General features: G+C 33.8%; 2 protein-coding genes across 2 annotated transcripts; both read left to right on the plus strand.

The window, feature by feature from the left end:
• The first annotated feature begins 4,015 nt into the window (after positions 1-4,015).
• Positions 4,016-8,564, plus strand: LOC137829682 (auxin-binding protein T85). The gene is made up of 5 exons (XM_068636553.1): positions 4,016-4,428; positions 5,604-5,710; positions 6,359-6,562; positions 7,236-7,303; positions 8,244-8,564. The coding sequence occupies exons 1-5, from the start codon at positions 4,338-4,340 to the stop codon at positions 8,347-8,349; spliced, it is 576 nt and encodes a 191-aa protein (XP_068492654.1). The 5' UTR covers positions 4,016-4,337; the 3' UTR covers positions 8,350-8,564.
• A 2,346-nt stretch (positions 8,565-10,910) lies between these two features.
• Positions 10,911-12,263, plus strand: LOC137829681 (probable galacturonosyltransferase-like 4). Its single transcript, XM_068636552.1, has 2 exons — positions 10,911-11,423; positions 11,624-12,263. The coding sequence occupies exons 1-2, from the start codon at positions 10,943-10,945 to the stop codon at positions 12,190-12,192; spliced, it is 1,050 nt and encodes a 349-aa protein (XP_068492653.1). The 5' UTR covers positions 10,911-10,942; the 3' UTR covers positions 12,193-12,263.
• Positions 12,264-17,834: the final 5,571 nt, after the last annotated feature.

The following is a 17,834-nucleotide window of genomic DNA, read 5'->3' on the forward strand; positions in this document are numbered from 1 at the left end:
TTCGTTCTAAGTTGTTCTTATAAGTATGCGAGGGATCGATAGTTAGGGAACATTCTTAAGGATTTTATATGCGAGGAATCGATATAAATGATTTTTATACGGGCATCAATTTCAATTAAAGAACTTAATATTAACATGCTAATCAAAATACATGAGAGTGAGAGAGATGAAACTTAATCCCAATTTTTCCAATTGAAGCAACTAATTCTTTGTTTGTTTTCTTATTGATCAGTGCCAACATAATCACTTTACACTCTTTTTTATTGTTCTGTTGTTATATTTAGCGAATATTGTACTCAATGATTCACTGTTCTTTGTGGGATCGATATCCGTCCTTAGGGACAATTATTACTTCTGACACTGGTCGCGAACTGTGTTTCGAACTTTGCGACGAGCGTGGCAAAGCTGTCGATGGAGTTGGGTGAGAGCTTGGTGAACCAGCTAAGGGCTGCACCCTTCAAGGATGTGGGGAACACTCGGCACAAGACGGCATCGTCCGAGGTGTAGAGACTCATATGGGTGGTGTAGGCGTCCATATGCTCGTCCGGGTCGGTCGACCCGTCGTATCGGTCTCGGTTGAAACCCTTCCACTTCTCAGGAAGTGGGACTTCGATGATGTTGTTTGTAAAGGGGTGACGGCGGTTCGGGTCGGCCGTCAGGGTCGGCCGGGTGGATCTGATTAGGCACGACTCGTCACCCATTTCAGTCTCGCGGGGAGGGGGTCGGCCTCTCGTCCCCTCGGCCACATCCGGGTTGGGGTTGGGGGGAGAGGTATAGGACTTGCCGACCACGTTCGTCGGTATGACAGAGGGTCCTCCCTCCCCCAGCTTCTTTCTCATATCCTCGTTCTCCCTGCGGAGAACTAGCAGCTCTTGCTCATTTTTCTGAGCGGCCTCCTCGGCCTTCCTTCGCATCTCGGCCATCTCCCTCTGGAGAGACAGCAGCAACATTGTTTGGTCGGCTTCAGTCATTCTTTCCATGCTTCTTGTCGAAACCATCTACTTTTTTCCTTCAGCTAGTTTCCCTCGGCCCCACGGTGGGCGCCAATTGTTCCTGCTAGGGAGATGGGACCTAGAGAACTGTTGATGTCTTCTTCTCCTTCCTTCGGTCGGGCAGGTGGCTGAGTGATAAACTGGGATCCTTCTCTTCCTTCTGCTTATCTTTCGGCACTCGGGACTCGGTCGTCGGGTGAACACCGGATGGTGGGGGTACCTGCGAAGGCACTCCGACGCTCAAGTCAGTAAAGCGGGTGGTTAGCTCTCAGGTAGGTGAACAGTAATAATGACATACCTTACTCCTTGAAATGCGTGCTATTTATATTATTCTAGTGGGCCTACCTTGTTGGGCCCGTTTATCGAGGTGGATACCGCTTAGGGTTGCATTACCTAATTCTTGATGATGGATTAGCTTCACTGATCTCGGTCTGAGCGTTAATTGTAATGGGGTTCGGCCATCGGCCAAATTCCCACGGTGCGGGTCTGCCATCGGCCAAATCCCTGTGGTCTTTGGCGGTTTCGGCCAAGCCTTCTAAGGTCTCGGCCTGTCGGCATAAGTCTTCAAAGGCTTCGGCCTCTCGGCACAAGTCTTCAAAGGCTTCGGCCTCTCGGCACAAGTCTTCAAAGGTTTCGGCCCCCGGCCGGTCGGCCAAGTCTTCAAAGGTTTTGGCCAGGTTCTCATGGTCTCGGTCAGGCTGACACGGCATCGGGCAGCCGGGTGGGTCCCGATCTCTCCCCCGTACCGGTACAAATTTCATAACTGAATACGCTCTTGCTTTAAATGTTTTGACCAAGATTTGAATACTATAAATAGTTTGTTAATGTTTTATAACAAACAACAAAAAAGAAAAACAAATTTGAGTTTTTCAAAGAGTTTTCAAGCATTTGAGTTTTAGCTTTGAGCTTTGGTTATTCAAGAGAGAAGTGGAATAGGATTACTCTGTGTTGATTTCAGTTGATTCTGTAACAGTGTAATTCGTTATAAAGATTTGTGTACATTCTGGTGTTGTAAAGCCAAGAATGGTTGTGTGCTCTTGAGGTTGTCAAGATCAACATTCTTGGTGAAGTGTATGCTGAGCCAAAGGAAGTGTGTGTCTTGAGGGGATCAACGTCACTTCTTTGGTGGTGTTTGTATGTAATCTGGATTTGATTACCTAGTGGATTCCCCAGTGGTTTCTGGGAAACTGGATGTAGCTATTGGGTTAAGAGTGAACCAGTATAAACTGTTTGTGCATTTCTCTCTCCCTTAAACTCTTTAATTTCAGTTGTTGTTATTTTTACTGGTATAAACAACCGATTGTTTCTATGAAACAACCGATTGTTTTTCTAGTGCTTTTTTGTTTTGAGCTTTGTTCTTGGCAAACTGAATTCCAAAATCTGGTTTCTTGCAAAGAATTTCATTCCATCTCAAAAAGTTTGCGAAAACCCTTTTTAAACCATTCACCCCCCTCTAGTTTAAAGTCATACATTCTAGCAGGCTCGACATCGACTCGGGTCGATTGGACTATAAATGGGCCCGGGCCAACTCGACTCGACATGGGTCTGAACCAACTCGGCTCGACATCGTCCTGGGGCTCAACATTGGCTCGAGCCAAATCTGCTTGACATGGGCCCGAACCAACTCGATTCAACATGGGACTTGCCCAACTTAGCTTGACATTTGCCCGGGTCGATTCGGCTCGACATTGGCTGGGGTTGACTCGACTTGACATCGACATGGGCCGACTCCGCTCAACATCGGCCTGGGCCAACTCCGCTCGACATCAACCCGGGCCGACTCAGCTCGACATCAACCAAAACCAACTCGGCGAAAGATTGGCCCGACCTTCTCAGCTCGACATGGGCCTGGGCCAACTCGACTTGGGTCTGACTTGACTTGGGCTCTAACCGACCCAACTTGACTTGGGCTAGTGTTTACTCAAGTTGACTTTGGCCTGGGTCGTCTTTGCTCGACTTTTGCCTGGGTCGATTTGGCTCGAGTTTTGTCAAGACCGATAGCTTGACTTTAGCTCGGACTGAATCGGCACCCGGACCAACTTGGCTCGATATGGACCCCGACTGATTTTGCTCGACTTGGGCCTAGATTGACTCGCCTCAACATAGGACGGGGTCAAGTCAAAATCCAACCAAAAATTCATTTTGGATAATCCAAAAATGTATCAAATCCATATCCAATTAAATGGATTGGACTTAAAATCCAAAAATATATGGATTTGGATTTAAGATAAATCCATTTAAATGGATTAAAAAGTAATATGAATTTGGCAATTTTGAATTTTTTACCACCCTTTAACTATCAACATAATTCATTAACTTGTTGTACATTTCAAACATTTTATCAACTTCATATGATATTTTGCTCCAAACTTCCCATTCCTTCTCCATAATTAATGTTTCACTTCTACACAAACAAATAGAAGTTACCATTGCATTTGATAATTACAATGAGTTTTTTTTTATACAATAAATTATGCATTACAAAACTCGAAATACAAAATTGTATTCTACAATTCGGAATGGAATCTAACAAATTATTACATTTTGAATTCTAAAATGTGAAATACAAAATTTTATTATGAATTTCATAATTCGAAATTATTTTTTTACAAAAACACCTTCCAAATTACAAATTGAAATACAAATAAAATTAAAAAAAAATCCACTTAAAGACTTATGAATCGTAGAATTCAAAATATAAATGTATTCCAAATTCTACAACTTAAAATATTTCTTTATACAAAATGCATTATGAATTGTTCAATTTAAAATAAAAACATTCTATTTTGAATCCCACAATTTAAAACAAATACATGAATAAAATATTTCGAATTATATAATATTTCTCATTATACAATTTAAAGCTATTATCTATAACATAAATACGTTAATACATAAAATACTAATTGATATTCTAAACTGTACAATTCAAAACACAAAATTCTTTCAAATTCTACAATTCACAACATTTACGCATTATACAATTCATAACTAATAAACACACCTTACTTACAAAATCTAGTGAGCTCAACCACAAACCGCCGCGGCTAAACACCACACCCATCACAACGCACCAACAACCAACTCCACCAAACTCCACAACAAACAACACTGTCCTCAACAAAGCATTGCACCAACACTCACCACTAACCTCATACACCTCCCCTTAACCAAGGAATATTTTGACAAGGGTAGTTTAGGAATTAAAAAAATATGAAGGTGTTGGAGGAAACTATATATGGAGGAGGTGCAGAAAGAAATTGCCATTATGTGGTTGTCACACGATGCAGAAAGAAAAGCAGTTTGTGGTGTGTGCACGTCGTCATTACAAGAAGTTGTTAGAAGATGGTAGAATGCTATGCGATTTCGTTGCTTTTGCTCTGTCTCTTCTCATTTTCTGCACTCGTTCTGGCTTCTTCGCCATGCCCCGTTACTGGTTAGTTCTTATGCTCATTCTTTCCATCCTCTTTTTCCCTTTTCTCCCTTTATGCTTACATCGATGTTTCTTCTCCTCTTTAACGGTCTTTTAGCTTTGTAATTGTTATTTTTATGGATTCTGAATCGTGTTCCTTCTCACCAAACACTTCATCCGGCATAAGTGTGATGCGCTCGACGTGAATAGGTTGCTCACTATGCTTTGCACAGTGTGTGTTCGACGATTTGTCTTCGCATCACCACTAACTCGTGCTAGCTATATGTACATATATGGATATATTCTAGTTCAATCTAATTTGTTTCTTCTTTGCTTTGATTATTGACATAAGCTTGCATTTCTAAGTTGGATTGTTGCAAACAGTTACCTGGCTCTTCATTTTGCAGTACAAGTATTGTTGTTATACAACTCCTTGCTATTAAGTCTTTTTGTATGTGAAATGGATAAAAAAAACATTGTGAGTGAGAATTGTTTTGGTAATTATGTTATTGGAACTGAGTTGCCATGGTTTTCCCAATGACTAAGTTACGTAAGAGAACCTGATCACCTTTTGAAGGTTTCCTTTCTCAGTTACATTTGTCCAGCTCCAATGCTCAAATCTAGAACTTGCTCACTATCTATAAAGCTCGAACTCAAAATCTTGTTTAATAGGACATAGTCTAGTGGTACTCGAACCAACATCTTGTTAATAATTATGAGTGAGTTTAGGGTTTTATTTTGATAAATTTATTAATAAGCTTCTGTTTTAAACACTTATACAGAAAAAAAGTTAGAAGAAAGAAAAAAAGAAGTAAAATGAACATTTCCCATAAGCTAAAGCTATTTTTTATAGGAACTATCCTATCTAATTTGAAATTTCTCCAAAAGTTGAGGTGCATAAACTAAAGTTGACTTATAGAAAAGTTCTATTCATTTTGCATTCTTAATTTTTTCCTATAAGTACATACCGAGAAATTAATCCAGGTAGTCTAAGCTAATATCATGACATGTACATGACTTTATTTATTTATTTATTTACCGAGATGTTTGTTTTGGATATCAAATGATGATTACGATCTCGCGTGCCGCTTTTTTTAATGAAAAAAGTCATTGTTAGATATGATAAACTGTTATCAGTGTTGGCCTTTTTGCACAATTAAAATATTCTGGGTTCATTTTTTAAATCAACAAATATACAGGATTACCACTAGTGAGAAATATCAGCGAGATTCCTCAGGATAACTATGGTAGGGCGGGACTCTCTCACCTGACTGTTGCAGGTTCATTATTGCATGGATTGAAGGAGGTATCCATTTTAATTTTATTTGATGCAATATATCATATGACAATCGTAAAATGATGTTATTACAAACATATTATATTAAGAAAAATGATGCCAAATTGTATTGAAGGATAGGTATCAAGTAGTAAGTGTGAAGAAGGGAGTTAACCGAAGGAGTAGCTGACTGTGTACAGTATTTAATTGTTGTGCTGTTTGTTTAATGAAACAATAGATTTGTCATTTATCTATGGGCTCTTAGGATCAACTTTTCCAGAAGGACTTTTAAGAGACAAAAATAAGAAGAAAAATTGAAATGAGTTTTGTTATAAGTTAAAATTAACTTATGCATAAGCTATTTTGTAGAAACTCTTTTACATAACTTCTTTAAATTCTTATTTTTAATTTTTACATTAGTTAATTTTAGCTCATGGAAAGTTTTATTTTATTTCTTATTTCTCTCTCCTAGAAATCCCTTTGAAGAAACTTGTTCAAAGAGACTCAGTTTTATTATACTTTTTTTTTTAACAAAGAAAAACTTAGTTTTTACTAGGACAATTCATAGTCCAAAACTGCTCACGCTTTGGGTATTGAATCCTCTTGGCAGCCATCTGTGTGGTCTATGATGTTCAAAATGTTTGTGTATTATCATATTTCCAAACTTTCCTGGAACAGGTTGAAGTATGGCTTCAAACATTTTCACCTGGAACATACACCCCAATTCATAGGCATTCCTGTGAAGAGGTTTTTGTTGTTCTCAAAGGGAGTGGCACTCTTTATCTTGCAACAGTTTCACATGGAAACAACCCTGGAAAGCCACAGGAGCACTTTATCTTTCCAAATAGCACATTTCATATTCCTGTTAATGATGTTCATCAGGTAAACCATTTTAAGCAACTATGAGAAGTCTCCAATTTAATTTGATTTTGGAAAAAAAGGTTTAGAATTATAAACATTCTTGTGAATAATATCTTCAGGACAAGTCATAAGCATTAGAATGTTAAGTGCCAACTTTTCTAAATTTTACGGGTTGTTGATCACTTGATCTAAAGAATTGTTACATTTGCATTAAGCAAGGAGCTATATGTTTTTAACAGATCAAAATATTGATAAAGGGGAATATAAGATGTCATGGATACTTTTTCTAATTTGGATAATGATAACTTGGCATTTATGGAGCTATAAGTAACATTGTCAGTTATGCTTGTTAGGGAGCATCATGTTATAAGAAGTTTAAACTTTTACTTGAGAAAATATAGTAGGCTGGCATGTAAGGCTAGCCGTTCCTTGTCAGTTGTAAACTGCAATGTGTGAGCTTGTTGAAAAAGTACTAGCTTTGGTTAGGACTGTGTGCCATGTCAAATGATGTTCAAAGAAATGCAAGTTGGGCGAATGAAGTAACTCCTGGGAGTTTGTTATAACTTCTTAGTTCCATCTCCATTGTTTATATTCTACTCTAGCTCGTGTCAATTTGGTGGTGATATCTGTTGTTTAGTCAAGGTCTTCTGGTACCCCGTGGATTTTTAAATTACTAAAAGAGTCTGTGTTGCAGCTTTGGAACACCAATGAGTACGAGGATTTACAAGTGCTTGTTATAATATCTCGTCCACCTGTTAAATTGTATGTACTTCTTCTCTATGTTTCATACTTTACTAACTCTTATCCTGGCTCTACCAAACATGGCAAACTGCTGAATACTGTGATTAGTAAATACATTCTTATTTCCAAGTAACTCGGTCGACAATATCTGCAAAACTGCATATTCTACTTGGTTTTTCATTCTCTGCTGGTTACTTTGGTTTCTTCTCAAGCTTCTTATATCTGTTGATTGGTTTTATTTAAAACAAAATTTAAGAAATCATACTAAATGGATAAACTGAAATCTGAATTGCGATTTTATGCTTATATTGCTCTGACTTCACATAATGTGTTCTATAGTCGACCAAAAGAGATTATTAGTGTGAAGTTTGTATAAGAATTTTATATGCTTTGGTTCTTGTGCAGCTAAAGATTGAATTCGGATGTCCAAGTAGTTTGTTTAAGAATGACTTTGACTTCATATCATATAAATCGAAACTGGGTACAAACCATTTTATATCTTATTAAGAATAAAAAAAATATAAGATTAATATCACAATGTAAAATACACATTAAGCTTCTTATAGATGAAAATAATAACAGAATATCATAACAAAATAACAGAAACTATGGGCTAAGTTCTGATCAATCAAAATTTTATAGTTTTGGAATATTTTCCCTCTGAAATGCGTCTCTTCTTTCTACATGGATGTATTATATAATTGTTTTTTATTATGGAAGGGTAGGGCTGGCCACTCCCTCCTCAAAATTAAACACGGACCCCATATATATTCTCGATTTTTCACAATGCAGTCGTATGATTTTGTAATGCAATTATATGTGTCATTTTTATTTTATTTTTACTCTCGATAACACTCCTTTTGATATTTTTTGAACACGTCCCTATATGGGACAGTGATGCAATCTTTCCATCATTTGTCTTCTTAATACTCATTATGAATGTTTTGGTTATTATGCTTAGGTTTGCATACGAGGACTGGTCAATGCCACACACTGCAGCGAAAATGAAATTCCCCTATTACTGGGATGAGCAATGTTATAAGGAATCTCCAAAAGATGAACTATGATTGGTAGTCAAGGTTTACACATTTTATTACTGGAGATTTTCTATCACTGAGTGTTTTATTAGCAAGAGATTCAAAGCTATATGAAGACAATCTTATTTTGTTTAGTCTAGTATTATCTTTTCAAGACAGGAGCAGTTAAGTCGTTTCTAAATGATTGCCACAATATGGTCCAGATGATTATGCGAGTATGGATGGTTGCATAGCAATTTTTGGTACTCATACAGCTCTTATGCATAACTTTGGATACAGAATCTAAGTGTGGATCCAACAATCGTTCTAGGACGCTGTTAACAATGTCAAACTTTTGAGCTGCCATCCTATTTCCGCTTTAAAACCATGAAAGTTTTTAACAGAGATGAAGCAAAGCTTACTAAATTATGAAAAAAAAATAAAATCATCTACCTTCCCCTTAAATACTCACTAGTCATTATAATCGAACAGTGTGTACTATACAATGTTGTTTATGGTGTTTGTTTGAGAAAGTTTGTTCAGATGTTGCTGATTTATTACTGATCTTATTTGGATGAGGCTTTTTTGTTTCTTCTAAATGTTTAGGTTACCAATTTACATTTACATAATATACATACCAAGTTACATACAAAAAAATCTACATGACGGTTCATCTCTTCTTTGTTTGAGCTCCTCAGGAGGCATTAAGAATCTTTCTTTTTAAGTTTATAGTCATTACACGACTTTCTATTGAACACATTAAATATGTTAATATTAATATAATTTGTTAAAACATAAAATTAAATATTTAAAAAACAGTGCATTAAAAATCTACTGTCTTAAATGCCCTAGTGATAATTACATTCACTAAATTAATGGAAAATAAAATAATTAAAAAGTTTAAAGTGTCCCTGTAGTTTAGACAGGAAATTAAATTGCGGCACAAATTTATTCCTTTTATTATGTAATTTTTAAAGGCTTAAAATTCAAAAAAATATTACGATACCAAAATTATTCAACAAGTAAATCATCAGGTAATCAGAAGTGAGATTAAATCTTCAGTTTATTTATACATTATTAAAGATAAATTACATTATTAAAGACCTTCTCTAACAAATAATTGGAAAACACTAATCAATCATTTGATGAGACTAATGATTTTGAGTTGTATGTGAGTTACTAAATAGTAATGATATTCAAATTGGCATCATAAATATAATATAAACAATTATTTCTATATTAAATTTAACAAAATATCAAATGACAATCTCAAGATTGTTGAGTACATAAAACATGGACAATTATTCCTATTTTTCTCTTCACCTTTAATTACTACACGTGACTTTCACATATACTACTAACTTAACAACTTAATATTTTAATTATATTTATTTTATTTTTTTATTTTAAAATATTATTATAAGGGATTGTTAAATGAATATTTTTTTATGGTGAAGCAATTTTTTAGTTTTGAAAAAATGTTATAATTATTTCTAATTGAAAACCCTTGTCCAGAAATCTTCAAGCACCACCAACTCACGCCAACTCAAGATCGATCAATGTTTAACGTTGCTAAATGTGTGTGCATCATCATATATTTTGGCTGGGGTAGAGGAAAATTCCCATGCAAAAAATCACATACTTTTGTTTAATTGGTTTCCAACAACAACTATTTCTTTGCATAAAAATTGTTTGACACTGTATTCTAAAAAAACAATCAACTCTTTATAATATAATAATATTTTAAATTAAAAAATAAAACAAAAATATTAATTTATTGAATTGGTAAATTAGGGTTTTTAATCATCAACATCCTTATTTATTTTAACAAAAATTACTTTAGTACTTTTAAAAAATTATTAACACTTAAAACCTTTAATACTATAATAATATATAAGATTTAAAATAAAATAAAAAAATGTTTTTATTTTTTATTGGTATCTTATTTTATCTTTTTAGTGATGTGAAAGTATAACCACTGCTTTAGTAAATATATCTTTTTGGTAGTGATGCATATTTAATGAGGAGAATTAAAAAGTAATTTACTTCTTACAAACTCTTCTCTCTCACATCTTTAACCTTAGACATGTTTTCATTCACTCATAGTTAATGACATTAGTTAGAAATTTATTTTAATTCTAATTTGATGACTAACACCAGTTAAAGTTCAAAATTCTAAAACATCAGTTTTAGTGCTTTCTTACAATGAACTAATAAAAACAATTAATTGATCCATTAATAATAATTTTAAAAGATCATAAATTCAATATATTTTTACAAGTTTGTTTAGTAAAGTATCAAGTCAAAGAGAACCAAAAATAACAAAAAAATATGGTTCCTTCCAATAAAAGTGAAACATGTAAGGTATTAAAGAAAAACCATTTTGCACCATCATCCCACAAAAGAATGGTAAAGCATACAATATTTTGAGTACAAAGATTTAGGGACAGCACCAGCAACCAGCAACCACCAACCACCTTTGTCCTCCGAGGATTGTTCTCTTCCCTACAATCCCACCAAGCACCTTTGTCCCCCTCAACCATTCCTTCCAAGAAAAAAAAGCTTGATAAACACCATGGCTCCAACACTTTCACCTCCTTTGCCACCTTGAGTTTCACAGCATAACATTAAAGGACAGGAGGAAATGGCTCTTGGGAACCCTTCACGTCTTCCCTACCCATTTCACCTCCTGTCTTTCCTACTCCTTCTCTCCCTACTCCGGCATGTCACCGCCACCAACATTCAACATGGAGTCGTGCGAAAACCGCTCCCCGACTTCCCCATCTTCCGAGAAGCCCCTGAATTCCGCAACGGAAACTCATGCAGCAAAGAGAGAATCCACATTTGCATGACGTTAGACTCAAACTACCTCAGAGGAACCATGGCCGCAGTGCTCTCCATTCTCCAGCACTCCTCGTGCCCAGAAAACGCTGAGTTCCATTTCCTCTCGGCAAGGTTCGAGCCCCAGGTGTTCACTACCATCAGGTCCACCTTCCCTTACCTCAAGTTCAACATTTACCGCTTCGAATCCAGTAGGGTGCGTGGCAAAATCTCCAAATCCATTCGCCAAGCCCTCGACCAGCCTCTCAACTACGCACGAATATACCTCTCCGACATTCTCCCAGGTAGGGTTACTTTAGGTTCTTGTCTGCATAATAACTAACCACAACTGTGAGATTATTGCAAGTAAGATTAATTAGTCTAACCCAATTCATTCGTGTTTTTGTTATTTTGATCCTCTTAAAATGATTTATGAGAAGCTTATCATGAGATCGATGTTATGATCACATAATAATTTTGATATTATGACGAGCCTAACTTGCAGTGTACGTGAAACGGGTGATATACCTGGACTCTGATATCGTGGTTGTGGATGACATTGCAAAGCTGTGGGAGGTTGACTTGGAGGGGAAGGTGCTGGCGGCGCCGGAGTATTGCCAAGCGGATTTCATGGTTTATTTCACGGAGCTGTTCTGGAACGACAAGGAGCTGAATAGGACGTTCGAGGGAAGGAAGCCCTGCTATTTCAACACGGGGGTGATGGTGATGGACGTGGAGAAATGGAGGGAGGGGAAGTACAGGGAGAAGGTGGAGGGGTGGATGACGGTGCAGAAGCAGAAGAGGATCTACCACTTGGGGTCTTTGCCTCCTTTTCTGCTGGTTCTGGCTGGGAGGTTGAAGAGTGTGGACCATAGGTGGAACCAGCATGGGTTGGGAGGGGATAACCTTGAAGGGAAGTGCAGGAGTCTGCATCCCGGACCTATCAGTTTGCTGCATTGGAGTGGGAAGGGGAAGCCATGGTTGAGGTTGGACTCAAGAAGACCTTGCTCTGTTGATCATCTCTGGGCACCCTATGATCTCTATCATTCCAACACTCATGCTTTGGAGGATTGAACAAGATTAAGGTTGTTGGGGGAAAAGGAGGTGGTTAAAATTATCAGTTTTGGATCAGTTTTCATGCTAACATTAACAATGGCTTTGAATTTGCTCATATTAAAGCCATATAGTCATTTCTTTAGGTGAGGGAAGGGGGAGAAATTAAAACAGCAGGTAAAGTGCTAATAACAAAAGAAAAAAAAGTTTATTTTGACAACCAAACAGCATATCACATCACACATTTGATAAACAATTATAATCATATAATAATATGTTAAATTAAAAAATAAAATAAATATAATTAAAACAATAATTTATTACTTGTAGAGTCTATGTATTTTACCGTATGGGTATATATATTCCACTCTATTACGTTTATTGAAAATTAGATAAAAACTAAATATGTATCGTAATTATAACAAAAGAACAATTAATATTAATTAAAAATTAAAAATTAAAAAGATAAATAATTATAAATAAAAATCTTTCAAAACTTTAAAAACCCCGATTATACCATTAATGTAATTATTACCATGCATTCAAATTGTTTTCTCGTGATATTTATTAGCTTCGGTCCGATATGATTTCACTTTTCGTAATTGTTGAATTTATTCACTTTTTCATTCATCTATCATTTAAATTTTTTAAAATAACACTAATCAATCTTTTAAAAATATTTTGAAAAAGAAAATAAGATTATCTCTCATTTCTTTAATAAAGAATAATTTTGGGATAAACCTAAGAAAAGTTTATTGCTAACTAATTTAGAATATAAAAAAGTTAGCATCGGTAATTAATTTATAAAATATTTATAAATTTTTATTAATAATAAAATTACTTTAAATATTAATATTTTTAATTTATAAAATATTATTTAATTTAGTGAAAGGTAATATAATATTTTTTATCTTTAAATTAATTTATATTTAATTATGTTTAATGATTTTTTTTAATGTTAGATACTCATAGTGTTATTATTCTAAACAATTTATTAGGAAATAGAGCTTTTACGTTCAATATGTTTAACATTTAATAGAAAATAATTAAAATTTATCATAAATGTATTAATTTATAATAAATAATATTAAATAATCGGTTAAAAAATCAATTTAACATGAAATTACATATTTCATTAAGAAGAAAATTATATTTTTTTTATTGTATATCAGTTTTCATTATTTTCTTTTTATAGATATTAATCTATATGATAAAAATTAGATGAAGGATTAAATATGTTTTTTCTAATATATATATATAACGTGACATTAATTTTCATCTCTATTCGAAACAAGAAAACTATTAAAATGTGTCGATGTTAACTTCTTTTGATGTGCTTTCAACATAAACTAATCAATTTAAACTTTTTTATATGTAATATATATTTTTTATATAAAAAGGTTTAAAGTATTTAAAAATAGATTATAATTAATATCATTTATTTATATTAAAACATTATTTTATAATTATAATAAATATTATAATTAATATAAATATGAATAATCATACCACACATTTTTTTAAGTCTAAAAATAACTTTTTTTTAACTCGAAAAGAATTTTAGAAATTTGAGAAAACAAATTTGCACAATTACAAAAGACATACAAAAGTGAAATCAATTTTAATATTTAATATTTTTAATAGTATTTATGAAAATATTTAATGAAATAAATATTTGATAAAAATGGATCCAAATTTAAAATATGAAAAAATAGGTTGAGATTTCATCATATTTTAACTATTTTAATTTAGTTTTATTAATAATATTTTGCAATGGAATAAAAGAAAATGGCGGAGTATTTGAGAGGAACAATGTATCTCTCTCTCCCTAAAACCTTGAAACCTCTCTCTCTATATTTCTCTATCTCTCTCGTGCATTGTCCAAACCTAAGATCTCCAAAGATTGAAGGGTTACGAATGAAACACAACAACAAACCCAAAAAAAATACTATAAATATCGCAAGGATAGTTGACAAAACCCTCAACCTTTGGCGAACCCTAACTCTCGTCCATGGACAATCTCACAATTTCAAGCCCCACGAACTAATCAATCCCTTCTTCATGTCACCCCAAAATCCTAAGCCTCAAATTTTCACCAAATTATAACAAATCCACATCCCGTTTTGCAGAACCTCATTCCTACTTTATCTATCATGCTCTACCACTGCAAAATTTCAAACTTGGGTGCATTTCGGCTGTTGCACCAAGCACCGCAACTTCCTGGGGAAAAGATCCTTTGTGATCATAAGGTAATCCCTAATCAGATTCCCAACCACCATATTTTTGTTTCTGGTAATGACGTTGAAGAAATTGGTGTAAGAGTTTAGGGGGTTTTTGTTGTTAACAATGTAGTTATTGTAAAAAAAAAAGAATTGAGATGAAAAAAAGAGAATAAGGAAGGCAAATTATGTGAGAAAGAATATTTATTCTATTTTCGTTTCCTTACTTAAATCAAAACAAAGAGTCTGAATATATACCTCATTCTAGGTCTAGCTAAAGAGAGAGAATGTAAAACAAAATGCCAATAAAGGCTAGAATAAGAAAAGACAAAATAAAGGCTAGACATATGTACAAAGAGAAACAACTAAGAATTAGAAAACACAAAATTAATATTAGCTTCCTTCTAGAAGAAGCCTTGTATCGATATCCTTTGTTATCCCCGCAAGGTGTGGAGCAAATATTATGGGACCCAACCTTAGAATAAATACTCTTGAAAGATTGAGGATGTAAGCCTTTGGTATAAATGTCATTCAATTTCTCTTTGGTAGAAATGGGAAGCAAATGTATGAGATCTTTCTTCAATTTTTCCCTAACAATGTGACATATATTTTTATGTGTTTCGTACGCTCGTGACACACTGGATTTGTTGCAATGTATCTTGGTCATTGCCCTTGCCCTGTATTAAGCTTCACAAGACCTCTTTGATATTGTTCATTGGTTCTTTGATTTCCAAGATATAAGGAAATTCTCAAGATACACACTAAAACCATTCACTAGTTGTCTTGAAAGGAACGCTTTCAGTAGAAGATAATTTTGTATGATTATCAATTGGAGTAAGTGCAGGTTTGCAGGCTAAAAAACCTGCATCTATAACAATTCCAATGCATATTTCCTTCAATTCATCATTATTCCTTTCTTACTTCTTGCTATTTCAAGGCTTGTTTGATTCGCTCAATCACCTCTTTATCATTTTCTGCCAATATTATATCATCCACATACACCAATAATGTTGTAAAAGATTCTTTAGAAGAACATATTCTTTTGTCCCCTTTTTAAAACCAATAAAAACACATTTTGATGCCCTTAGATCGAATTTTCTTTTGTTTCTTGGCAAAGTGCTAGCATAGCATAAAGATCCAAACACCTTTAATCCATTAAAATATGTTGCAGTTTTGTAAAGCATTTCCCGAGGAGAAGAATAATTTAAAATAGGTGTTGGAAGCATGTTTATAATATGTGCATAATGTATCACAAAATATGACCAATTAATTTTGGGTAGATGAGATTGTATCATGAGAGCTCTTGCTACATTTAATATATGATCATGTTTTCTTTCAACTATGCTATTTTGGTGTGGAGTATTGACACATGATGTTTGATGCACTATTCCTTTGTTGAAAAATAAATTAATCATGAAAAATTAAGTCCCATTATCTCTTCTTATTATTTTTATTGTTGTCTAAAATTGTGTTTGAACAAAAACAACAAAAAATTCCAAAGTCTTGACAACTTCAAATTTTTGTTTTAAAAGAGAAATCCACGTATACCTTGAATAGTCATTAATTATTGTCAAAAAATATTTATGATCATGAATTTGTGGTATTGAGTATGGACCCCATACAAATACATGAATCAATTCAAAACATTTTTTAGATTTAAATGTACTAATAGGAAATTAAAGTCTTTTTTATTTGCAAAATGACAAACATCACAAACAATATATTTGTTATATTTAACGAAAGAAAATTTAGTCATGATAACATCAATACATTTGTTTGAAACATGTCCTAATCGAAAATGCCCATAGGGTTTCTAGATCACTAACATTGACATTAACAATATTGATGGTATGTGCATATTTGATGGGTTTTATTTGAAGTTTTTGATAGGATGAGATTCTTAGTATATAAAGTTTATCTTGCATCTTAGTTGAACCAATTTCTCAAGAAGTTCTTGTCTTGAATATGACAACCATTAAAGTCAAAGGTAAGAACAAAAGATAAATTATCAATCAATTTTGCTACTGAAAGAAGATTAAAAGTGAAACAAGGTATATATAGAACATTGTCTATGACATGATTTTAATTGAGAAAAGTAGTTCCAAAATAGTTGGCAATGACTTGATTTCCATTTGGTAATTTGACATAAATAAATTAATTTGATTATATGAAGTAAAATGAGTTAAGGATGAACAAATGTAGGGGTGGCAAAGCGGGCTGACCCGCCCCGCTTTGGCCCGCGAGCCAGTTTTCATGACCCGCCTCGTGTGCGGGCTGACCCGCATAACTTTTACAAATAAAATATTATATATAGATGTAATATGAAATTATGAATTAATCAAACATGCGGTGTACTAGAAAGTATGACAAACCAATACACCTCACAAATTTTGAAATTGATTATACAAGGTGGCCAAAAAACAAGTACACATCATCAATAGTTACAAGAGATTTGATGAATTCAAAAACAACATTGAATAAATAAGCAACTGATATCAATTAACAATCAAGAGCAGTTATCACATCAAACACTTGTTATGCAGTTACTATTATGTCATCTTCTTCCACTTCAAGAACATTAGATGCAACCTTAGAAGAGCTTTCATCTTCTACTTTTTTATAATTATAATATTTCCATCATTTGCATACATTTGAACAATGACAATGAAAGAATGAATTTACCCTAAAAAATCCTTGCTTCCAAAAATAATACAATAACAATAGAATTGGTTAAAATAAATAAATTACCTTCAGAAAATCCATGCTTCCAACTAGAAGTACAAATAATTGCTTCCACATTTTCAGGCAAAAGAGAATTCCTATACATGTTAAGAATTCGAGAACCAATGCTAAATGCAGATTCTGATGCAACTGTGGTTATAGGAATACTCAACAAATCTCTAGCCATTAAAGCAAGATCTGAAAAATGTTGACTATTATTTTTCCACCACTCTAACACATCCATGTGCTCCAAAAAATCAAAATCCAAAGTTGGCTCATTCAAATAAGTGTCAAATTGTGTTTTTCCACTTTGATTAGATACTTGAAGCTTGTGCATTTTTAATTCCTATTATAGATGTAATAAGTTAGTAACATGGGGCAAGTACAACAAAAACTAAAAAATGAACTGAAGTACATTCAAGTAAGCAACTTACATAAAAAAGACTTGGTTTAGAAATAGATGGGGATGAAGATTGTCCTTGCTTACACTTTAGAGTATTTGATGTTGTTGCTCTCAAACCTTTGCTATAATATTCGGCAAAAAGTTTGTATAATTTTTTATTGATGTTTTCCAATTTCAACTCCCAAGTCAATGAATCAATTTTTTCAAAGCAAAAACTCAATGTTTCTAACTTCATCCTTGGGTCTAAATTTGCACCAAATGCAAGTACAACACTATATTCATCCCAATATTTTTGAAATTTGACTATCATCGATTCAACC

This window comes from Phaseolus vulgaris, chromosome 7 (genome assembly GCF_000499845.2).
Source record: "Phaseolus vulgaris cultivar G19833 chromosome 7, P. vulgaris v2.0, whole genome shotgun sequence".
In the NCBI taxonomy this organism is placed as follows: Eukaryota; Viridiplantae; Streptophyta; class Magnoliopsida; order Fabales; family Fabaceae; genus Phaseolus; species Phaseolus vulgaris.